Genomic DNA, 25000 nt, shown 5'->3' with positions numbered 1-25000 from the left:
TTTGCAATTTCGTCCGGGCCGTGTGATTTTCTGACATCAATGTTCATAATTTGGTCCTTTATTTCTTTCTGTGTCAAAATTATTTCTCTCACTAAGGAGTATCCCTCTCCCCTTCCTTTATCCCAATTGTGTATGTTTTCTTTTGTGAATATGTTTGTTCATAATATCAGCCATTTCTATATCCTCTGTATATGATATGTTTCCTTGAGGTAGTTTTACTATTTCCTGTTTATTTATTAGTTTACCATTTACATATCTAAAGAATAATTTAGGTTGATCTTTACATTTGTTTACTATGTCTTTTTCATAGCTTTTTTTTTTTTCTTCCCTGCGTATTTCTACATATTCATATCTTAGTTGTTGTTTTTTCCATCTTTTCCAAGCTTTGTGTGTGCATGTGTGTGTGTGCATATGTATGTGTGTGTGATTATGTATACGTATGTGTGTGTGTGTGTGTGTGTGTGTGTGTGTGTGTGTGTGTGTGTGTGTGTGTGTGTGTGTGTGCATGTTCGTGTGTGCGTGTGTATGTGTGCGTGCATGTGCGTGTACCTACCTAATTGTACTGTACAATAGTATACAGGAAAGGTGCAACGCTCGTCGGGTATTATCTTTTACTCTCCGATTATTATCATACCTGGTTGTAAATTTATATAAGGTGTGTGTGTGTGTGTGTGTGTGTGTGTGTGTGTGTGTGTGTGTGTGTGTGTGTGTGTGTGTGTGTGTGTGTGTGTGTGTGTGTGTGTGTGTATGTGTGTGTATGTTAGTATATGTGTGTGTCTATGTGTTAATATATATATATATACATATATACATATATATACATATATACATATATATACATATATATACATATATATATATATATATACATATATATATATATACATTGTGTGTGTGTGTGTGTGTGTGTGTGTGTGTGTGTGTGTGTGTGTGTGTGTGTGTGTGTGTGTGTGTGTGTGTGTGTGTGTGTATTTGTGTGTATGTGTGTGTGTGTGTATGTGTGTGTGCGCGCGTACATAAAACACACGTGTCTTTGGCTTTTCTATGTAAATGTAATCTTCCGAATGCTTATTTGTAATGAATATTTGTAGTCAGGGTTGACTATGACCTACTTTATTTATTGTTTGTTTGTCTTTTTTTCTCTATAATAAATCCCTCTGTATATATTTGTTGACTAATCTTGTATACAATTATGTTCCCTCTACGTAAATAGCTTCACATAAGTCTAATGTGTCATTGTGAAGGTATTTATTCAGTAATTATTATCTCCACTACTGATACACCATCATTCTAGACCACTGTCACACCTTACAATGTAAGTCCTCCAGCAATCAAGGACGACACGTCACCCTTAGCAACGTAACTCGGCCAGAAATGTAAACAAATAGTATTGCCATTTTTTCTAATATTGTCGTATGTTTTCTGAAGCTTATTTCCCGCCATATTATTTATACGTAGTCTCAGTATACAAAATTTCAATTTTTACTAATATATAAACTCACATGTCTATTCTATAGACTTTATCATGATTTAGAATAATCTTATTTCAAATTTTGCAGCCGTTAAATTGTTATTCGCCCGTTTTCTCTTTGATTTCAGTTAATCCTACAGTTGGGAGCAAAACATACCTTATCTGTATTCAGTATTATATAATTCTGACTCAATTTAAATCCGTTTGAAATAGTCAAAACTATATATAAAGTGGAGAGAAAAAAGAAAGTGGGATTTGTTTGGTTTTGTTCGGCGGCTTGTTGGGTCGGACGGACCTGTTGCTTAGTAACGTGCCCGAGTGGCGCCAATAATTCCCGCCAATTTATCCATCGACATTATTTTACAGTTCATGGTATATTTTCAACGCTTACTTTTAGAAATGAACACGTTTGTAGATTTCAATTTTTTTCGTGGAATATTTGATTGTTTGGGGGGACAGGCTATATTAGCTAGACACCGCGAGAGTGTACAAATGTGTTAGGTTGGAAAGTAAACACTACACAGTTAGAGAGTAGTCAGTACGCTTCCGTTCGTCGTTTGCCGAGGGTGTCGAACGTGATAGAAACAGACTAAAACATTTACTACGATTATTCTTCAATATCAAAGTGCGATGAGGATATATTTTTCCACTTTCTTCCACAGTCTGAAAAATTACATTTTCTTCTTGACGTTTCGCTCTAAGACATGATTTGTTTCATAAGAGTAGTGTGTTTGTTGGAGGCTTATACATTTCCAATAGTGCACGACTCATGCATCTAAGCAGATGCATGTTTTATTTTGAGCAAGAGTATTTGATAATCCTGGGGGCTTCGACGTTGTGCTCGTTTCAATAAATTATTGTGTGTTTTAGTGCATTCGCAAAATGTGTTCTAAAATGCGAAAATTGTGCATGAACAATTTGTGAGTTAGCATTTTTTAGATAGCCTTATATAGTAAATAACATGCAAAATAAGTTTCCGAAATTTATGCTTATTTTGTATCATGGCACCTTGAAAATAAAACAAAGCACACAAAAAAAACATTAAGTCGTGCGGTGTGTATATTAATCCCCTTCGAAAACACCTTGAAATATCGTCTGCTAAATCTGAAAAAAGCACTGTAATGCTAACGCCACCTAACAGGGGGGATGGTCGTGTCATTTGACCGTGCGTGAGCATTGGGACAAGTCACATAAACACTCAGTGAATAATATAAATAACTTACTATGAATATTTTTGTGACATTTACAAATTGATCTGCTCCTGTGGTCGGGATAAGAATGTTGTCACCAAGTTCCCATGCGTGTCTTAAAAGGCAATTAATTCTGCTTCTATATATAATATCAAGAGCTTTTTCCCCCATATATGGAAGGTAGCTATGTCAGAGGCACATACTTACTCCCAACCATTTCACTTCCATCCATCACCTTCGCCCCTACCATCTCAGCTCCTGGGTCAAACGCAATGCAGTAAGACACAGTGTATCCACAGCAAGGCCGCTTCACTTAATAGGCAACACCCCCCCTCCCTCCATCCTCACATGCCGAAAAAGAGGAGAGAAATCCCTTCGGGCTGCGTCAAAGTACCATTCACACATTAGCACCCCTACCACCCCCATCCCCCATCCCTCGCCCCTCCCTTCCTTGCATAACAGTATCATCCATACCTATCTCCCGTTTTCTCTCTTCCTTGCTCAACAGACATTCCTCTCATGCTCAACGCCCCCTTCATCCCACCCATCCATCTCATCTTCAGTCATCCCTCAAGTAAACTCCCCGCACCTCTGCTTTCCACAACTATTTTACTAATCTTTCATCACTCATTCTTTCCATGAGTCCAAACCATCCCAATAACCTTTCATCAGCCTATCTGCCTTGTCCTTTTCCATTCCCGTTCTCTTCACCTCCTTGTTTCTCACCCTATCCAACCTAGTATCCCCTACCATACTTCTCAGATATTTCATCTCAAACACATTTAAGCCTTTCCTTTCTGCTTCTCTTTAATTCCAAGTCTCTGCACCATACAAAGCCGTCGGCACAATCACCCCTTCATAAAATCTCCTTTTTGCATTCATTCCCAGCTGCCTATTACTCTTTTTTTTTCTTTTAATCCCCCTAAGTCATTTACTTGCTTCTCTCAATCTACAATTTACCTCCACTCCTCCCTTTCCTGCCACATGAGACTCTAAATACCTAAAGTTATCCACTTCCTCCAAACTCTTTCCTTTTAGACTTATTTCCAACTCGTAGATCTCATCACCTTCCTTTTACCCACATTTACCTTCAACTTTCTCCTATCGCATACCTGTCCAAAATCTGCCACTCCCTTAATCCTTCCACTGACCCTGTCACAAGCACAGTGTCGTCAATAAACAACAACTGGCTCACTTTCCCTTTTTCTCCTTTTTTTTTTAACAATCTCCAGTCCCCTGCTCATTACTCTCTCCTTTACCTCCCGCACCACCCCATCCATGTACACATTGAACAGCCATTGCGACATGACACAGCCCTCACGTAGTCCCACCTTTACCTCAAACCACTCCCTCCCTCCATTTCCCATCCTATCTCAGGCTGTACTACTCTCGTAAAAACCCTTGACTGCTCTTAACAACTTTCCCCTAATCCCATCTCTGCAAAACCTCCCATAGTGCCTTCCTGTCTACCCTGTCATAAGCCTTTTTCAAATCTGTGAAGGCTCAAAAACATCCTTTCCTTTTCCTAAAGCTTTCTCATATATCAGCCTTACCACAAAAATCCGATCCACACAGCCCAACCTGTCCTAAACCCACATTGTTCCCCACCAATTACTCCCACTGTTCCTCTCCTAATCTTCTCAACCTAAACCCTCCCATAAGCCTTTCCAACTACATTCAATAAACTGATCACTCTGAAACTACTACACTCACACTTGTCCATTTTACCTGTCCTCTGGCACTCTACCCTCTCTTAGACACACATTAAACAACCTCACCAGCCAGTCCACTATTACTGTACCCTTTTCAGACACTCCGCATAACACCCATCTAATCCAAGAGCCTTACGTGTTCTCATCATTTTCAGAGCTACTTGCACCTCACCTTTTCTTATTTCTCCCTTTTCCTCTCCCACCACCGTCATTTTTAGCGCCTCCCTCTGCTACCACCAATTCCCCCTTATCCTGCTCCACATTCAACAACTCTTTAAAATACTCCGCCCATCTTTCCTTTACTGCCTCCTCTTTCGTCAAGATCTGTCCATCCGCGCCTTTTACCTTTTTCTCTACTTGCCTCACTTCCCCTTCCTCTCGTCACTTCCTTCCAAAACATATTTTATTGCTTTCAAAAAATCGTCATACTCCTCCCCCATTTTAAACCTACTCTCCTTTTTGCCTCCTTCATCTTTTGGTTTGCTTCTTTTCTTTTTTCTTGATACTTCTCATATTTTTCTTTCATCTTACTTTGTAACCAGTCCTTGAATGGTTGCATCTTCTCTTGTTCTACCTTCTTCACTTCATCATCCCACCACTCACTACCTTTCCTTCTATTTCCTCACATCCTTCTTGCTCCACATACAATATTTGCACACCTTGTTACTTCCTCCTTGAAACACCCCCATTCCTCTTATACACCTACTTCTACTCTATCCTTCACCATTTCCCACATTTTTCTCAACTTCCTCTTGTACTCCCGCTTCTTTTCCTTCTTATTTAAACAGTTTGCTCTAAGCATCTCCCTACCTTCTGTCCTTTTCCTCTTTCTTCATCTATCCTCCACTTTCAACTTATCTTCCACCAAAAAATTATCTGATATTTCCCTACTCTCTCGCCTAAAAACATGTACACCCAAAACTCATTCTGTTCTTCTCCTGGGTACCACTATATAGTCCATTAAAGCCCTATCTACCACCATCCATCTACCACCCTCTCCTCCGCTTAGAGGTGGAAAATACCACCAGTATATTCACCAATAAATTAATTCCAGATTTCATTAGACTTAGATGATTTGGTACATAACTCACACTTAATTCTAGGCTTGAGATACATATTTGTATGCCTGTATGTATGCATGTGTGTACACGTATGTATGTATTGTATTGTGTGCGTGTGTGTGTGTGATTCACTAGTCTTGGATCACGTGTTGGCTTGATGATCGACACCTATTCCCCTCCTGGATGAGAGCTCTGAACGTACTAGAGTTAGAGTGCCGGCTCGCAGTGCAGGAAACAGTTATTTTTTCTCGTTTTCAGCCCTGGGCGGGATTCGAACTCAGAAATCTAAATTAGCGATCGAAAACGGTACCCCTGTGCCGTATAAGCGCGCGTGTGTGCGTGTATGCACGTACGTGTGTGTGTATGTGCGTACGTGCGTGTAAGATCAACTCTATCAACTTTATTCAATGTCATCTGTTACCTTATTTTCAGTCACCATACAACACATATCAGGATTTGCGGAATAACGTAATCCACATACTTCCGTTGTGTTTTCGTGTACGTTTTCTTTTATACATTATTTTTTTTAGCCAAGCCCATTCTAGAAGACAACTTTGATGTCGCCCGCGATGAGGCTGACACCCAGAAAAGCGTCACACTGATGACATGAAATGAACTTGACTGTTTGAAGATGATGGTGGACATCTTTGCCTAAATGACACTCATCAACGAGGCTTTTTATGAATTCATATCGACCGATGAGATCCTCTGTGAGAATATATGAAGCGTCTAGAATAGAAAGGGGAAGATCCTGGCGTCATGCGTATACCATTTTGCCTCTTAATATCTAACGCTTTAAGAACCATATTCCCGTACCAAGACGTGGCATTTACCCCCTACTATTCTAGACGCCTTATATCGAGTTGGCCTGAAGACCAGGAAAATAATTTGAAATATATATGTATATATATATATGTATATATATATGTATATGTATATATATATATATGTATATATATATATACATATATACATATATATATATATATATATATATATATATACATATATATATATATATATACATATATATATATATATATATATATATATATATATTTGTGCCCCATATATTTATATATTTCATTCTATCTAACTCAGAACGATTTTATTCAGCTGAGGGAGAACTCTAGGCAAAATTGGTTAAAGGTGCTGATGCACAGTGGCTCCTCTTGGATCGCCGCTCCACGTCCTCAACTGGTGATCATCCTGAAAGACAACTCGCCATGATTCTTGGGATGCGACCTACGCGTAAGTAAACCTCTTCATTCACAGTTTCATTTAGTTACTTGTCTACCGTGACTTCCCCCGACAGGTGATTTCATCGCATAACATATCAATGAATCAATGAGTCAATGAATCAGTAAGTTATTTCTATTCCAGTGCTAAACAGAGGATTCACTCAAACACTTCATTGAGCCACACAACTGTACCAACTTCTGCCACGCCACTCCTTCAAAATTCTCTATCTCATCTCTTTATCCTCTATCTAGTCTTCCTCCTCTACGCTTCCTACCTCGTGGAGTCCAGTCAACAACACACTTGCTTCATCTCCCATCCTTCTCTCTGGCTAACTTCCTTACCCAATTCCATTTGTTTCCTCCACTGCATATTTCATTGCTCTGTTCTCTCATCCAACTTGACTTCTTCCCGTCCTTCAACATTATTCTTAGCATTTAGCTCTTCATTCTCAACTGTGGATTTGTCTCCATCGCCTTTTTCAAGTTTCACAACCGTAGATCACATCTGGTATATACCTTTTTTTTCAGACATAAAGACAAAGAGCTTCTCATGACGTTTCTATGTTGACCAGACATTTCCGAACCATTTATGAGATGCCTTTTTATTCTATTTTTATATGTTAAATTAGTTTTAGCATCTTGCTTATGTAAGTATACTTTTCAACTTCTGAGTCTTTCAAAAGATCTGTTGATATGACATCTCTCTCAGGTCCTTTTCCTTGTTTAAGTTTTTTTTTTTTTTTTTTTTTTCTTTATTAAGCGCTACCTCTTCATTTGTAACTTGTCTACCGAACTATGGTATTTGACGAATGGAGCTCTTGATAAAATTCTTCTGCTCCATTTAACAATTCTTTGCATCTAATCATGTCCCCGTTTCTATTTTAGGATAAATAATCTATTTCCTCCCTAAAACTAGTCTGCGCTTGACCTATTTAACACTTTCACCTTTCCAAATACTTTATTTCATAACATGTTTGTTTTTCTTCCTTTTCTTTTGTATCTGGCTTTTATTTATAAGATTGTTCAGTTCTTCTCTCTCTATTTTGTCCCCCCTGTTTTTAATTTACATCATCCCTCTTTCCATTAGATCATTTTTTACTTTGGAATTTTTTCTATTTTATTTGTTTTATACTCACTACTTTCTCCGCGGATTATTTAATGATACTCAATAAATTACAATTCATACCCTCGAGGGCGCCTTTCTTGTTTCTTAGAACTTCAAATTTAGTTTTAGTTTTCAATTAAAATTCTTCCTTGTTATCTTCTTGAAGACTGATATATTCTATGGCCATTACCTTTATCTATTTCATTTATAACAGTGGCATTGCTAATACGTTTGTTCTTATCTCCCAACATAAAACCTATTTTCTTCCTTGTTCAATTTGGACTTCACCAGGTCCATTTATGACCCGCACGCTTTAGGAAGAAATTATTTATAATTCTCATGCTGCTATGAACTCCCTATTATTAGCACTGAAGTCACCGGATACCAAATTATTTTTTTCTTTTTCTTTTTTCTTGGTTCCTTACCTGACTCACATCATCATAGAAGGATTCAGTTTCACTGTCTAAACTATAAAGTTGGTACATAAACCTGAATTATTTTTAGAATGTATCTTTTGCATAGCCTAATCATACACCAAGCTACCCTATCTGACAATAATTACTACCATAGCGCTACCTACAATTTCCCAATTAATCGAGAGCCCTACTCCAAATATTTCCTTCTCCTTACCTCTGTAATAGAATTGGTAGTGATTGACATAATTCAAAATTATATTCCTCAAGTAAAGTCCAGCGCTGATCATGGCACTCATAATTACTTAACTAAATAAAAATCACCTGACTTAGTACTATAATCTCCTTAAGACGACGTCACAGTAATGAAGGAGTGAGTCAAGATAGTCTTCACCCAGCACCTTCAACACGGCGAAGCCACGTGACCGAACTGTCAGACAATTCTATTCACTTAGACCACAGCGGTCCTCAGCCTGGGGTCCATAGACCCCCACTTGCAGGATCCAGAGTTTCATAGGTGGGGCAACAAGATAAATGACAGTGGTACATAAGTGTGGGATATTCAAGAAAACAGGTCGAGATACCCTAGTCGAGGCAATTCGTGTATCGAGTGCCGGGCGTGTTGTCTATAGCAACTAGTGGTGGCCTGTGTTGCTCCAGTCATTGATCTAAGCGGGTATAAATACAGTAACGTGTGTTGAGTGGAGGCAAGAGGGCAAACGTTTATCTCACCTCCTCCTCCCTCTTCCCTCCTCCCTCCTCCCTCTTCACTCCACCCTTTTTCGATTTACCATACTCAACAACTTCCATCCTCTATCCCTCCGTTCTCCTTCTTTTCCTCCTTCATTCCTTCCCTCCCTCCTTTCCTTCTTCCCTGCTTCCTTCTTCACATCCCTCCCTCCCTCCTTCCTCTCTTCCTTCCTTCTTTACATTCTTCCCCCTTTCTCCCTCCTTTTCTCACCGCTTCCTTCCCCTGTTCCTCCCTCTCTCCCTTTCTCCCTCCCCCCCTCCCCTCCCGGTCTCTCTCCCTCTCTCCCTTTCTCCCTCCTCCCACTCCCGGCCTCTCTTCCTCTCTCTCTTTCTCCTTCCTTCCACTCCCGCTCTTCCTCCTTCCCTCCTTTCCTCATTTCTTCCTTCCCTTCTTCCCTCCTTCCTTCCTTTCTTCCCTATCTCCATCCCTTATTCCCTCCTTTCTTCCTCCCTTCATTTTTCCATTCCTTTCTCCCTCCCTCCCTTCCTTTCCTTTCTCTTTCTCGCTCTCCCCTTACTTCCTCCCTCCCTTGCTCCCTCCCTTACTCTTTCCTTCCCTCCTTTCCTTCCTCGCTCCCTCCATTTTCTCTCCCATGCTCCCCCTTACTCCCTCTCTCACTCTCCCTCCCTCCTTCCCTGTCTCCCTTCCCCTTCCCTCTCTTGCTACCCCCCTCGCTCTCTCCCTTGCTACCTCACTCGCTCTCTCCCCCCTCCTACCCTCTCTCCCTCTCTCACTGCTTCCCTTCCTCCTTCCCTCCCTCCCTCGTTCCCTCCTTACCTCCTTCCTTCTCTCCCTAATACCACACTCCCTCCCCTTCTCCCTCTCTCCTCTCTCTCCCCAATCCCTCACTCCCTCCCCTTCTCACTCACTCCCTCCATCGCTCGCTCTCTCCTTCCATCCCTCCTTCCCTCTTTTTTTCGTTTTCCTCCTTTTCTCCTTCTTCCCCCCTTCCTTTTTCCTCTCCACTCTCTCTCGATTCTCCCGCTTTTCCTGCCCCAACCCTGACCCCCCCAATCACCCAAGTTTTATCTTTGCCTTTTAATGGTTTCTTTATTCGCTGTTGCTGTACTTATTCCTGGTCTTCAGCAGCTTGCTTTTGTCCACACGTGGACGATTTGATAATACGGGGGTGAAGGAATGATTCTTTTACTTTCTTTTTGCTTTTTAATTTCAAGATAATTTTGTATATCTGGGACCGTTTCGATAGACTAGAACTACTGTGCACTACTGCAAATATGTAATTCGTCGTTATCTATTTCTATATACAATAGTTGCCTTATGAATAAAGTGAATTTTGTTAAACAATATTTTCTTAGTGGAGCGACGCTAAGAGGTGTTTTAATAATTTTGATGCAATACCATGGGCCAGGTTCCTGTGTCCATTGCCACGATCTCGCAGCTTTCTCTTGCCTGCGTGCTCCCCTGTGACGCTTTGAGAATCGATCTCGACTAGAAACTCCTCAGTCCCGAGTTCGACCCCCAACGGCAGGCTATTTGATCATAGAGAGCAAAGGCAGCGGCTTCAGCGTCAACTAAATTCAAGATTTTTAATTCTCTATTTCATTTCTCCATCACACTCCTCACTTCACATATGTTTTTGTGTCTCTCGTTTTTTTTTTTTTCTCTCTCTAATCTAATTTATTTTCTCTTGTTCCATCTTTTTCTAGTGAACCTCATACGAACTATTGAGACCCTACGGACCAGAGTCTTTTATGATGACTGGATTCTAATTTCCACTCAAAGAAGAAAGCTCTTTTTTTTTTTTTTTTTTTTTACTGCCGTCCTCCATGGTTAACTTCTTTTCAATCTCCATCAATTTATCCATTTGGTACAATATCATTCCCAAGTATAGAAGCGCTGGTTATTGTTGAGCAATTCTAAGGGGTAGACGGCGTTCCCAGGGGTGAATGAAACCTCCGAGAAAGCAAGAAAATTTTTTTATCGATAAACACACGACTAAAAAAGGATTCGATCGAAGTAGGTTCAAATCCTTTTTAAAAGGTACAAGATCCCCTTTGCAGGTGACTAGAAAAACCTGTTGACGGCCCGGAAAATAACTAAATATCGTGTTCCCTGATAAAAGATTAATTATCGTCTTAGCCTCTCCTCAAACTAACTTTGTTCCTTGAACATTGACTCCAGCTGGGTCCTTAGGAAGTTGGCCCCAACTCCCCAATCGCCCTCCAATGTCTCATTTACTTAATAAAAACTCACCATCCCACTTCGTGGAAGTGGGAAGTGAGAAACCCCCGCTAGGGTAAGCCTCATCAGTTGCGGCAAGCCGCTGGGATCTTAAGGCCGATGACTCTTTCTTAATCCTTCTTTCTTATTACCCTCCTCTATGACTCCATCTTCTCGGCACGATATTGTTTCCAAGGATAGAGGCACTGGTTGTCTTCGAAATACTAATCTAATTCAGCTTTTCCTCACTTTTCCATAAGAGAAGGAATTATTTTCCAAACTACGAGTAGCCCACGTCATGTACACCTTCAAATGTGTCGCATCAACATTTCCGTAGCTCAGGAATGCAATGCGCTCATATATACCCACTCCCCACTAGCTGAAATATATCCCATAAACGTTGCGATATTGTCCATAAGGACAGAAGCGTTGGTAAACTGTCGTCGACAAATACAACACTAATTTTCCCCCCAACTCCGCACCCTCACAAACCCACCTCCTCCAATCCTCCAAGGAGGTACAGCGACAAAATGCATGGAGGCACACAGGTCAGATTAGGTCAGTTTAACTTAGTTTAGGTTAAACTGAGCTTTGTCTCAAATATTAAGAATATATTAAGAGTAAATTATATAAGGACACTAAATATTCACCCTCTCATTTTTCAGTACCACACGAAAGTAAAAGACCTAAAAGCTTCAGCTTTGCTGAATGGCCTGTGATTGATCGCAGTCATTCGATGTAGTGCACCTCCTTTGTGTATTCTGGCCTCTCCCGGAAGTCATGTACCCCAACATGGCGTTGTTGCTCCACCACGTCTCTCCTGCCATCCTTTCTCTCCTGCAGTGGGTTGGCTCGGCTACCTGATGGTACGCGGGTCCTGGTACCGGCTCGGCGCCGTCCTCGTTGCCTTCGGTTTCCTCACCATCGCCATCGTGATGGAGGGCAGTACGACCATGACCCTCTCCTACATGCAGGTGAGCTGCGAACAACAACGTGTAATGAGTTTCTAGGAGTCTCTCAGTGGTTCTCCGCCTTGCGCAGCGTTAAAGGGGCATTTAGACGGTCAAACGGTTTGACAAACCCGGTTTGTCAAACAAGTGTTTGAAGTGATGCTTGACCGTGTGAATAGGGTATTTGGTTGTCAAACACGTTCGACAAATGTGTTTGACAACCAAATACCCCATTCACACGGTCAAACATCACTTCAAACACTTGCTTGACAAACCGGGTTTGTCAAACTGTTCGACCGTGTAAATGGCCCTTAAGGTACCTCCACACATGCCTTGCCTGCAACATGTGGCTAACATGTTGGGACCTACATGGGTTTGTCCTTTGCAAATTAGTAACTCAATGATTGCATGTACGAAACGTCTTATTATTTCTAGCCTCTAATGTTTACCTAGCCTTATTTACATATAGTTCGTAGAGCTTTGTCAAACCAAAAATGTCCCTTTTCTTTTTTATCACGTAATAAAGCATCGACATTCCCATGTACCCATGCACTGTCCATCTAGTCTTTGAGTGTGAGCATGTGGCCCAAGCACCTTCTCCCTTGATTAATTCTAATAAGATCACCTCGATATGCCTTGGTATCTTTAGTTCTCTTAATTGAGCATCTATGGTATTCTAGAATTATTCCTTATATATTCTCTCCGTTCTCTGCGTGTTTACTTTTCTTTCTCCGAGCACTCACATCCCCATCATTATTCTCGTTCTAATCACATGAAACCGTAACTTACCCCCACCCCCGCTCCCGATTTCTATTTCTGATTTCGAATTCCTCTCTTTCATTTGGCCCAAGTATCTTATCTGCATCTTCACTAATCTCTCCACCTTTCTGTTCAGTGAGCGCTTAAAGGTTGCTTTAAGAGAGGATTGGATGACTTAACGGATAGGTATGATAGGTAGTAAGGGACATTGAAATGACAAGTGTAGGCCTTATGGTCTCTTGCAGCCTCCTCTTATCTTAAGTTCATATGTTCCCATTTGGATTCAGGTGGATGAAGGCAGGACTCTGCGCTGAAGAACGTAAAGCAGAGCTTAAACCTAAGGCCTATGGATGGGTCAAATAATATTGATTGTCATTATATATTTTTTCTGGTTATATCTGTCTATCTCTACACCAAAACGAGTTTTCCCCCCATTTAGCGAGGTAGCCAGCCAAGGCATGCTCCCATTTCCACCCATCCCACTCCAATCCATCACCCATATATTTGTTTGTTTTTCTGATTATATAGAGTGCTTTTTTATGTCTGTATACTTTTTTCGCAGGAAGGGGGTCTATAACTTTTACCTGATTCTCTAAGGCGTCCTTTACTCAAAAGAAAAAGAAGAAAACCTAAAAACCACTCGGATAATGAATCTTGCCACCCGTCCACACAGCCTCTTCCGTTGTCCGTCCGGCATTTCGTTCCATCCCTTCAGTCCCGCAGTTGATCGGGTCTTACTTGATAAGGAAACCACCAGTCACGGCAACTCGATATCGCGTGCGTTCCCACACTTGTCGGCTCTTATTATCAGACTTCGAACGTGCCCACGAAGCCTCCGTCTCGCTACTCTTGCATTAGTCTTCATCAAATCGTCGTTCTTCCGACGGGCCTGCTTTCTATACACGTTCTTCCACTCATGCCGAGGTCGTGGAATTTCCCGAAGGGATTCACTCGCTCCAAAAGGGAGGAAAGCCTCTGATAGAGCCCACCACTCCCGCCCCACCGATTTTCATTCTATTTACTACATGTATCAATATCAAACCCTCATTTCTGCTGTACTGACTGAAATCCCCTCCTTCACCATACCTACACATCCCGCCCTCTCTCATGTTCCTATGGTAGAAGATAAGAATGCCACTACTGTGTTTCCACGCGGTTACTGTGGTCAGAGTGAAAAGACAGGCGACTCCTTTTTCTCTGTTTTTACTTTGTCATGATTGCGCTATTAACCCATGACTGAGTTGTACATAACTTTACATAAACAAGTCCTTCGGCTTCCGTAACTCCTACGAACGTTAAGAAACTAAATTCATATAAATGCTTCATCTTTCCTTGACAATCGGCCTTTGCAGAGTACAGTTCTAAGGTGTATTTGGTTTGAGATAAAACCAAACTTTTACTATTACAAAAATAAAAGACATTTAACCTCAATAAATCCAGATTTGATATGTAATACCAGCCGGAAGAAATATGCTCAGTGTCTCCACACCCACTTGCCTCCATCCACTGGTTTCCATACTGGGAGGCGTGACCCCACTGGGCTTGTATGGGGCTTTCTCGGAAGACAATTTACCAGACATTCACTTTTAGGCAATCATCGATTTTTCTCTTGGCCACGTGAAGTTTTATATTTAGTTTCCCTAATAGTAACTTGTAAATCTGTATACTACGGACTGCGTGAAAACTCGTTTTGAGGATGCAAAGTGGGTTGGGGGAGGGGGAGAGGGAGGACGAGGAGGAGAGGGAGGGGGAGGGGAGAGGGAGGGGAGGAGGAGAGGGAGGGGGAGGTGGAGATGGAGGGGGAGGGAAGGAACCATGGGCACAAGACTGGATGAAGGGGAGGGGGTAGCAATGTAAAAAAAAATGGTAACTGGAAGGATAACTACTGTGGTACAGTGCTATTTCCCAAACTTTTTTCATTAAACAAAACAGAGAAGATAGTGTGAAAATGTAAGTACTATAAGATCTCAGAGATCAGCTCCAACCAACTTGGGTCGATGAAATATACAAGGTAAGAACAAAACACAATGATAAAGAAGTGCATTTACACAGAAAGGAAGAAGACAGAAGGAAGATCGAATTAGAACAATAGCAATAAAAGGCTTATAATATATAAAAAAAAATCACCAAATGCCTAGCGTTTGCCAGATGGAATTATATGAGGTGCTTGAGCAGTAGGTAGATTACATTCAGGTCAATCATGAATTCTCTGCATGTTATCCTTATATTTTGTAGTTTCAATATAAAGTAGAGTTTTTGTACCTCCTGCGAGGTACCATACATACCTACACACTCTTACATATACATACATACACGCCTACACACACACACACACACACACAAGCACATGCATGCATCCATGCACACTTACACACACAAACATACACGCACACACACACATACACACATGTACGCACGCACACCTACAAACGTACACACATACACACACATATAAACACACACACACATACATGCGCACACATACAAACACATACACACACATACGCACACACACACATACACACACACACGCACACACACGCACATACACACACATACAAACACACACACACACACACACACACACACACACACACACACACACACACACACACACACACACACACACACACACACACACACACACACACACACACGCATGCACGCACGCACGCACACCTACACGCTTACACAAATACACATACACATATGCACACACATACACATACACACATACACACACACACATACACACATGCACACATGTGTACACACACACAAACACACGACTCGTGGCGCAGTAGTTAGAGTTCCCGGATGACAGTACGGCGGTCAGGGTTCAAATCCCGCCCAGGGCTGAAATAAGTTCAGTATCGCTGCGCTGCGAGTCGTTACTCCAACTCTCGTGGGCGGGGAGTTGGGTGTGTGTGTGCGTGTAAGGTCACAGCATTACCCATAGATTGGTCGTATATGAGCTCTGAGCTCTCTTCGGGAGGGAGATAGCTGTCGATCACGAGTCCAATACGTGATCCAAGACCATGGTGAATCACACATACACTTGTTTTTTCAGGACGTCCAAGATTCAAAACAAGAGAAGGAAAAGAGATTACGGCGTGATATTATATTTCCATTTTATTTTATTTTATTTTATTTTATCTTATTTTATTTTATGTTATTTTATTTTATTTTATTTATCAATCTTTTATCATTTCAGCCATTGCGTACTCTACGTGGAGGCGAGTTATGATAGCCTTTATTAGAACTCGGGAATTCAAGATCGCAAGTCTTCTTCTTTTTGTTTTTCTTGGGGGGTGTCGGACCTTTTCCACATCACTCGTTACTCACAGTAACGGGCGAGCGACAGCTTTGCAAACCTCAAAAAGCATATTATTCACAATAATAATAATTTACTCCCCCCAATCTTCTCCCACAGCCTTCTCCATTCCCCCCTCCCGTCATCCTCCTCCCTCCCCCTCCCCACCACCCTCTCACGCCCCTGGACGTCTGTTCGGTGGAGTCGGCGGGTCGTTTGGGCCTGGGCAAGAGGGGGGAGAAAGACAAGGAGTCTGCGACTTCGAGGACAGTGTACGTGTTCCTGTGGACGACTTCGGTGTCTTCGAGAGAGACTTGGACGCACATGCTCGAACTCTTACCCCATGTTCGACTCGCCTATCTGGACATCAGGCAGGTAATGGATTGTCGCGGCTGCTTGTACTCGTTGCTGTCGTTGATGTCATTATTGTTGTTGCTCTTGTTCCTGTATATCTGCTCTGTCTTTGTCTTCGTCTTCGTTTTCTCCTTCGCCGCCTCCTCCGTTTTCTTATTTTTTTTTCTTCTTTCTCTTCTCCTTGTTCTTTTTCTTTATTATTCTTCTTTTGTTCCTTCTTCTTCTTCTTCTTCTTTCTTCTTCTTCGTTTTCTTCTTCTTCGTTTTCTTCTTCTTCTTTTTCTTCTTCTTCTTTTTCTTCTTCTTTCTTCTCCTTTTTTTTCTTCTTTCTTCATTCATCTTCTTCTTCTTCTTCTTCTTCTTCTTCTTCTTCTTCCTCTTCCCCTTCTTCTTTTTCTTCTTCTTCCTTTTTTCTTCTTCTTCTTCTTCTTCTTCGTCTTCTCCCTCTTCTCCTTCTTTTTCTACTTATTTCTTCTTCTTCTTTCTTCTTCTTCTTCTTCTTCCTCTTCCCCTTCTTCTTTTTCTTCTTAATCCTTCTTCTTCTTCTTCTTCTTCTTCTTCTTCTTCTTCGTCTTCTTCCTCTTCTTCTTTTTCTTCTTTCTTCTTCTTCTTCTTCTTTTTCTTCTTCTTCCTTCTTCTTCTTCTTCTTCTTCTTCGTCTTCTTCCTCTTCCTCTTTTTCTTCTTCTTCTTCTTTTTCTTCTTCTTTCTTCTTTTTTCTTCTTCCTCTTCTTTTTCTTCTTCTTTCTTTTTTCTTCTTCCTTTTCTTCTTCTTCTTTCTTCCTCTTCTTCTTTCTTCTTCTTCTTTTTCTTCTCCTCCTTTTCCTCCCTACCTGTCCTCCTCCTCCCTTCCTCTTTCTTCTTTCTTCATATAATTTTACTTTACTTTCTCCTTCTCCTCCCTTCCATCTTTTTCTCCTTCTCACCTCCTCCTCTCTCCTCTTCTCATACTTTATTTTTCATTCTTTTCTTCTTTTTCTACTTCTCCTTGTGTCCTCTCTTTTTTTCTTCTTTTTCTTCTTATCAGTAATACTCTTCTACTAATACTAATACTACTGCAAGAACTTTTCAGAAAAGAAAAAGAAAGACGAAGAGGGTGAAGAGAAAGACAAAGACGAAGACAGCAGACAGCAGCTTTAGGTTTGTCAAAGCTTTCTTTGCGTAAATAGCTTGGACGTGTCCGCTTCCCAGGACCTCAGCGGACGTCAAACTCAATGAATTTCAAACCGACATCGCCGCTGCTCGGAACCTCTCAACCCTTTTTCCTATTAGTCTACTTTCACCGCAAAATAAAGATGAACAGAAAAAGAAACTAGACTTTATGACACGCCGCCGCTTCGGTGGTGAAGACCGTTCGACTTTCTTTTGTTTGTGCGTGTACCAATGTGTGTGTGTTTGTGTGTGTGTGTGTGTGTGTGTGTGTTTGTGTGTGCGTGCGTGTGTGTGTGTGTGTGTGTGTGTGTTTGTGTGTGTGTGTGTGTGTGTGTGTGTGTGTGTGTGTGTGTGTGCGTTTGTTTTGTTTGTTTGTGTGCGTGTGTGTGTGTTTGTTTTGTTTGTTTGTGTGCGTGTGTGTGTAGATGTATATGTGTGTCTGTGTATATGTATGTGTGGGTGTGGGTGGGTGTAGGTGTGGGTGTACGTGTATATGTGTGTGTGTGCGTGTATGTGTGCGCGTGTAGGTGTGTGTAGGTATGGGTGTATATGCGTGTACGTGCGTGCGTGTGTGTGTGAGTATATGTATTTGTGTTTGTGTGTGTGTGTGTGTGTGTGTGTGTGTGTGTGTGTGTGTGTGTGTGTGTGTGTGTGTGTGTGTGTGTGTGTGTGTGTGTGTGTGTGTGTGTGTGTAAGAACGTAATATATGGAAAATGAGAGAAACTAGATGAATCAATTTTTGCGAAACGAAGTGCAACGTAAGCTATCACTGACATACATAAAATCATCCGGTTATATTTCAAAACTTAATTTCAAATTCATAGTTTAATTGGGAGGCATTTTCCTTTGAGAATTGATGAGTTTTCTCACCGTCATGAATTGCTATGTGTCTGTTATGCATAGATTAACTATAGTTCTCTAAATTGTATATGGAGCTGATAAAGATTTTCATTGTGAATCAGTGGTGCAAAACTTAAACCTGATATCACATAAATTTTATTGGATATCACGATTCCTTAGCTGACAGCGCTTTTTTCGGATACGAAATATCTAATACTGATAGAAGTTCACGATATCTGTGAAATGACATTCTGGTGAGAAGTGGACTGTGGGACAGGGAAGAGACTGTGAAGCTCAGTATTTGTTCATCTTAGATGAAGACTCTTGGCTGCAGACAGTCGACATCAACAATTAGGTTTGATTTCCCGTTTCTCCCACAGGCAGTACGCGGGACGCCTTTGGAGTTTTCCTACTGGAAGAACAGCCTTCCTTTCCCATCCCCGTGGGCCATGTGGGCCGCAGTGGGCCACACACTCATGTGGAAGGGTGGCGGGGCGCTCCTGTCTCTGGGCACTCTGGTCAACGAGCCCTTCTTGAATGCGCTCAAGCACCAAGAAGGTCTGTTGGTGGGCTCTTCAGACCACGGCGGAGGCGTCAACCCCTTCGTCATGGCTCTCCCCAGGAACCATCCCATCTCCTCATCACTCATCCACGCTCTGGTACTTTTTTTTTCTTTCTTTCTTTTCGTTGTTTGCGGGGTTAGTACCCGCTCGGACTTCAATTTTGTCGGTGATTTGAAACTGTTCATACATGAACGCAGGAGACGATGTTGTCAACGGTATCCTACTGCAGTGATGATACCCGGAGAAACCTAATGTATCACACAGTGACGCCACGAAGTCACTCAGGTCCTGAGGTTAACAGCGGTCGGAGGCCATTACTCAAAGTGGACGAAGCCTTTGCTAACCTCTGTGCCGTGACGAGGGTTCGAACAGATGCCACGTCGGTCCCCGACCGTGAGCTGGGGCTAGCCTCAACCCCCAACCATGGTGTCTGGTATGTTGTTGTCGCTCAGTTCGGGATGTTTCATCCCATGCAGGTGACCTTTGCATCCTTTTATGAACCCATCATGCCGATAATCTTCCATTTTATAAACGTACCGCACATTCTCCTTTAATATCAGAAACGTAGACATCTATTAATGTATCAAAGATTTTTTTTCGGTTATGCCAAGAACTCTGGCAGGATTCCATCCCCCTATTATAAAACGACCGACAAAGAGATGTTTTTGCTGATTTTCCGAGTCCTAGTATTCACATGTTTCTCAAGAACCCCGTATGGTTCAGGGGACGCGTTCTTGTACCGTGCGCGAGTGAATGATCTGAGTTCGAATCCCTGGAACGGGCACAGAGAGGTTGTTGCTAGTAAGGCTTCACACGTAATTCTACTTATGTTTTCACCCTGTCAGGTTTGCCTGATACCTTATACAGAGAATATACACACAAAAAAAGCCAGTCCAACACCTTCCAACTGTATACACACTCTGTCCGTCCAAGAAAGCTTTCTGTCATTGTGACAGAAGAGACTCCCTTGGTCTTCGCGTGTTCATGAAAGTTTCCCATCGAATTGAGGCTTGATCACAGTAGTGACAGGCTGTAGCTATCTAAATAATATGTTCCGAAATGTTCCTCAGTATCTCTGTTGAATGACCACCCATCTCCCAGGTAGACAGAACACTCATCCCCTTCTGACACCTTCACACAACCAGTAAATACCACACCCAATCCACCAATAGTCCACTTATCACTTTTTGAGTTCCTGTGCTACCTTCACCCAGGCCAGTGTTCCAGGTCAATTACTGGAACCTCACTTACGTTTCTTTCTTTCTTTCTTTTACCTACGCGTAGGACCCGATTTCGCTTGGTAAGCTAGCTTGAAATCACTAATGGATTTAGATTTCAACTCTATAGTCGAGTGAGGTACATTCATTTATCTTAACTGTCGCACCCCTTCAGAGGCCATGAAGCTCACTGCACTTCTACAGGGTAATGACACCTATTCGTACTTCCGGAGTTCGTACGATGTGACACCGTGGGAACTGCAGACGGTGCTCCTGCAGGCGGCGCTGGAAGAGGAGTGTGGCGTGAATCAACCCCAGGACCTCCCCTCGTCTGACTGTCCGAGACTTCAGTTCCTCCCGTCGGAGAAGGTGAAACTTCTCGACTTCATAATGGTGAGGAAATGCATGCATTTTCTCGTGTGGCCCGTGAACACACACGCTCACACGTGCGGAGGCACGGACGCATGTGCGCAAGTACGGATGCATACATGTATGCAAGTGCGCACACACATAAGCAAGCAAGTGTGCACATACAGGCACGCATACACACATACACACACACACACATGCACACGCAGGCACGTACGCACGCACGCACACACACACACACACACACACACACACACACACACACACACACACACACACACACACACACACACACACACACACACACACACACACACACACACACACACAAACATACACACACACAGATATCCGCATGTTTTAAGACCCAGGAAAGCAAGACTATCCAAGCTAGCAGAACTCGATGCCAGACAGAGAACTCAGCGAGACAAAACAGCGAAATTAGCTAGCTAGTTTCGCGTGTTGCCAAACAAGAAGGCGATAGTGAGCGCTGAGTAGGTGGCAATGTTCCATCTGCCGACAAACGGCGAATGAGCTAAGCTCGGTTAAAGAAAGGTTTTACATCAGTGAGAGCCAAATGTTAAACTGCACTTAGGGACAATGCATAAGAAAATTTTATATGAATGTTTAATGGCTGAATCAGATTAGGTTAGGTTATGATAGGTTGGGTTGGGTTAGGTTTGGATAGATTGGGTTAGGTTTAGTTGAATTAAGTTAGGTCGAATTAGGTTAGGTTTGGTTGTATTAAGTTAGGTTGGATTGGGTTAGGCTAGATTAGACTAGGTTAGGTTAAGTTAGGTTGATTAGGTTAGGCTAGATCAACGCAACTTCACCTTTCACTCAGTTTTATAATACACGAAACGTGTGATTTTATCACACTCATGATTAGCTGACATGACCTCTTCAACACGGTAATATGTATATGTATATATATATTTTTTTTTCTTTTTTTTTGGGGGGGGGGAGCGGGATCAGATGATTATTCAGCTAAGATAGTGAACCACGAACAAAACAATCACAAGAGGACCATTTCGTTTCAAATTCGACTCAACTGAATAAAATGACTTGGCGTCAGCTAGAACAAAATAATGTACGTTACCGTATTAAAAAAGGGGAGGTAACGCTCCAGGGTCCAAACTTAGGTGTCAATTGATCTCTTGGACTGAAATGAGTCAGTAAGGACGACATTTACCATAACTTGTGTGATAACATCATTGTGAGTAGACGTCACTGCCTGATGACATCATTGAATGGTGACGTCACTGTTCAATGACGTCATTATTCGATGGCGTCACTGTCAGATCACAGCCGCGATTCTTATTAAAAGATTTTCCAGTCTACGTCGATTGACAGAGAATGAGAGCAGGTTTTAAAAAGAATAGCAAAACGGAGGATCTTACGCCAGGAGGCGCTGAGCTGTGGCTGAAGCTGTCACCTTTGCCTTATGTGCTTGTCGGACAAAAAGTCGCTGAGCAAGATAGTACAGCGAGGTAGTTCCCGGTGGGTTACGTGTTCTACTCAAGATTCACGTTGATCCACTTTCATTTGTTTCGCGTCTACACTAAGAACGCCTGGGTAATTTTCATCTTCCGTGTAGATGATTGCCACAGTACTAATTGTCAGTATCTTGATGGTACATTTGCAAAGTGAATAAATAGACACATTAATAAATAAATAAATAAATAAATAAATAAATAAATAGGTTTGTAGAAAAATAAGACGCGCTGACCATTTTCTTTGCACAGGAATTTATACTTCCCTCGCTGTTTTGAAATTCGCTGAAAATAATTGTAAACCTCAAACGCAAGAATTCGGCAGGTTATGCTGTTTTATGCAGTTCTGAAATCACTTTTCTCCCTCACTCACCTCTTGTCCAAATGCAATCCCAAAAGAAAACATTAATCTCATTTGCATCCCATACATTCAAGTACAAGTAAGTTTTTGTATAGCTTTTGATGATCAGGTAGTTTTTTTTGTACTGTTGTGAGTCTACGCTTACTGTTGATTATGTCTAATTACACAAGTAACTTTGTATTTGTAAGTCCGATCTTTTTATTTTACATCGTATATCAAATTGATCAATTCTGATTAATTGTTATAGCTGTACCAGTAGTAGCAGTAATCATAGTATTACTAGTATCAGTAGTAGTAGGGGCAGTAGTAGTGTTTTTAAGCTCTGACGATTTGAAGTGTCGTTATGTTGTTTAGATATCAGCCGCACTCACCCTTCTCCAACCATAGCAACGAAACATGCCTCAACATTTTTGCATGTATGATAAATACGAACACCTTTGATATGTGTGCATACACGTGTTTGTTATTCTCTTTGCATTTATTTTATAGTGTATGCTGCTGACGATGTCTCTCTCGCTTTGTCAATGTTTTCTCCAGCTCTCCCTTATTTCTCACCCAGTTATCTCCAATTCCGGCAACGTGTGGCTTCTCCCCTGCCCCCCCCCAAAAAAAAAGAAAAAAAAATCTTCCCACACTTTCCCGAACTCCTCCCCTTAATCCCATCTCATCCCATAACCCTCCCATTTCTTTCTTCTCTTCCCGTCCCCGGCCCTATACAAATCCCTTCTCCCCTCCCCCCCCTCTCTCTCTCTCTCTATCTATCTATCTATCTATCTACCTATCTCTCTCTTTCCGTGTATATGTCTACTTCTCTGTGTATTTGTTTGTCAGTCTCTCTCTCTCTCTCTCTCTCTCTCTCTCTCTCTCTCTCTCTCTCTCTCTCTCTCTCTCTCTCTCTCTCTCTCTCTCTCTCTCTCTCTCTCTCTCTCTCTCTCTCTCTCTCTCTCTCTCTCTCTCTCTCTCTCTCTCTCTCTCTCTCTCTCTCTCTCTCTCATGTATAGGAATGCCACGGCAATGGAAGCATTTCTGGAAACAATGTCGTAAGCACTTTGGACGGAGGCTGTCAGGAGCGCTGACAGCTCGTCGGGACATGCGAATGCAGCAGTGATACATAAAGTTTTGCATTCGAGTGGCTGACTTTTTGCAAGCATTGCCGACAGAATTTCTCCGAAAGCGTTTACGACATTCCAGACAATATAATTCTAGCCCTCTTTGTTACTGAAGAAGCGCCAGCTGCTGAATCTAATCGCCCAGCAATAGCCAGAATAAAGCGAGGAATAGGAAGGTTTGCTGACGATGGTGTGGCGTCGCGATAGTATTTAAATCATTCCCCTCCACCCTGAAGAAACTTCGACTCCACTTCTTGGCTTCCTAACGTGCTTCTTCTTGTCGCCAGTACCCCATCGACGAGCGACCCTCGACAGCGCCGAAGGCAACCCCAGCCCTGTTCCACCCCACAAGCTCTGTCTTGGACTGGTTGAGTAAAGACCCAAGTCTCACTCTCCACCTCTTGAAGAGTAACGGCGTCGACCACCTGTGCCCCTTCACAGTAAGCCAGCTGCGTCATCATCAAGAGAAGCAGGTTCACCACTAGAGTCCAGCTGTTGGTGTCATTATCATCACAGGGTGTTACTAGACGCCTTAAGCAAAGCAGCCGCTGTGACGCCTTGTCACTCTGTCAGCTGGAATGAAAACAATATTTCAGTATCTCTGCTGTTGTTTAGCTTAGACATGGCAGGTATGCTAAGAGACTTGCAAAGAGGGGCAGATGAGACAGTAAGCGGTGTAATTGTAAGGAGATGGGAGAGAAATTATCAAACGAGCTATAGTATCAGAAAATGGTGAATTATTATAAGAATATTTCAATTGCCTTGTAAACAAAATACGCCATGACTGATCAATATCGCCCTCGATATGACAGCATTTTGAAAATCCTGGCCGAAATCTAGCAAGATTTATTTTGATAACACAAGAAATGATGGTGAAATCGTAAACATCGCGATCTTCAGCAGGCCGCAGCTGGTAAGCTCATAATTTTAAGAAGTAATGCTAATCCTTCACTGAGTGTGAATTTCTTACACGATGATTGCCATGATGAGTCACCGAGACACCCATGTATGTACAATATTAGGTAATAAACCAGGCTAATATTTTATCTGTTTTCTTAAGACTCCTTTGAGTAGAATGTGTTCACAGATGCACATAACAACAACATAACGATAAGCCTGATCTCATGGTCAGAGAAATGATAAGTGTTCCAGTAATCTCACTTAAGAAAATGAAGAATCAATAATATTCTGAGATTTCTGTGTACTAGAATACGTAGAAGAATAATTGTGAATAACACATGAGCATACAAATACAAAATAATACACACATACTCGTACATACACAAACACACACACACACACACACACACACACACACACACACACACACACACACACACACACACACACACACACACACACACACACACACACACACACACACATACACAGAGGCTA

General features: G+C 41.9%; 1 protein-coding gene across 2 annotated transcripts; it reads left to right on the top strand.

Annotated features, from left to right (window-relative positions):
- Positions 1–2030: 2030 nt before the first annotated feature.
- Positions 2031–24630, top strand: LOC143035493 (uncharacterized). Of its 2 annotated transcripts, none has more exons than XM_076202360.1 (7): positions 2031–2096; positions 6536–6685; positions 11969–12099; positions 16268–16522; positions 18871–19149; positions 20475–20663; positions 23890–24630. In XM_076202360.1, exons 2-7 carry the CDS (start codon positions 6661–6663, stop codon positions 24085–24087), a joined length of 1077 nt encoding a protein of 358 aa, XP_076058475.1. In that variant the 5' UTR covers positions 2031–2096; positions 6536–6660; the 3' UTR covers positions 24088–24630. The 2 variants fall into 2 exon arrangements, with proteins under 2 accessions (XP_076058475.1, XP_076058476.1); XM_076202361.1 differs by having other exon boundaries at positions 11791–12099.
- Positions 24631–25000: the final 370 nt, after the last annotated feature.

This window comes from Oratosquilla oratoria, chromosome 19 (assembly GCF_046742065.1).
Source record: "Oratosquilla oratoria isolate Oo_2021 chromosome 19, ASM4674206v1, whole genome shotgun sequence".
Classification (NCBI taxonomy): domain Eukaryota; kingdom Metazoa; phylum Arthropoda; class Malacostraca; order Stomatopoda; family Squillidae; genus Oratosquilla; species Oratosquilla oratoria.
This window is presented reverse-complemented; position numbering and strand designations above follow the sequence as displayed.

Excerpts from the sequence above, each read along its gene's own strand:
- LOC143035493 (XM_076202360.1), top strand. The coding sequence starts at position 6,661 with ATGATTCTTGGGATGCGACCTACGC. Across the intron at positions 6,686-11,968 it reads TCTTGGGATGCGACCTACGC|TGGGTTGGCTCGGCTACCTG; the intron begins GTAAGTAAACCT and ends TCTCTCCTGCAG. Across the intron at positions 20,664-23,889 it reads AACTTCTCGACTTCATAATG|TACCCCATCGACGAGCGACC; the intron begins GTGAGGAAATGC and ends TCTTGTCGCCAG.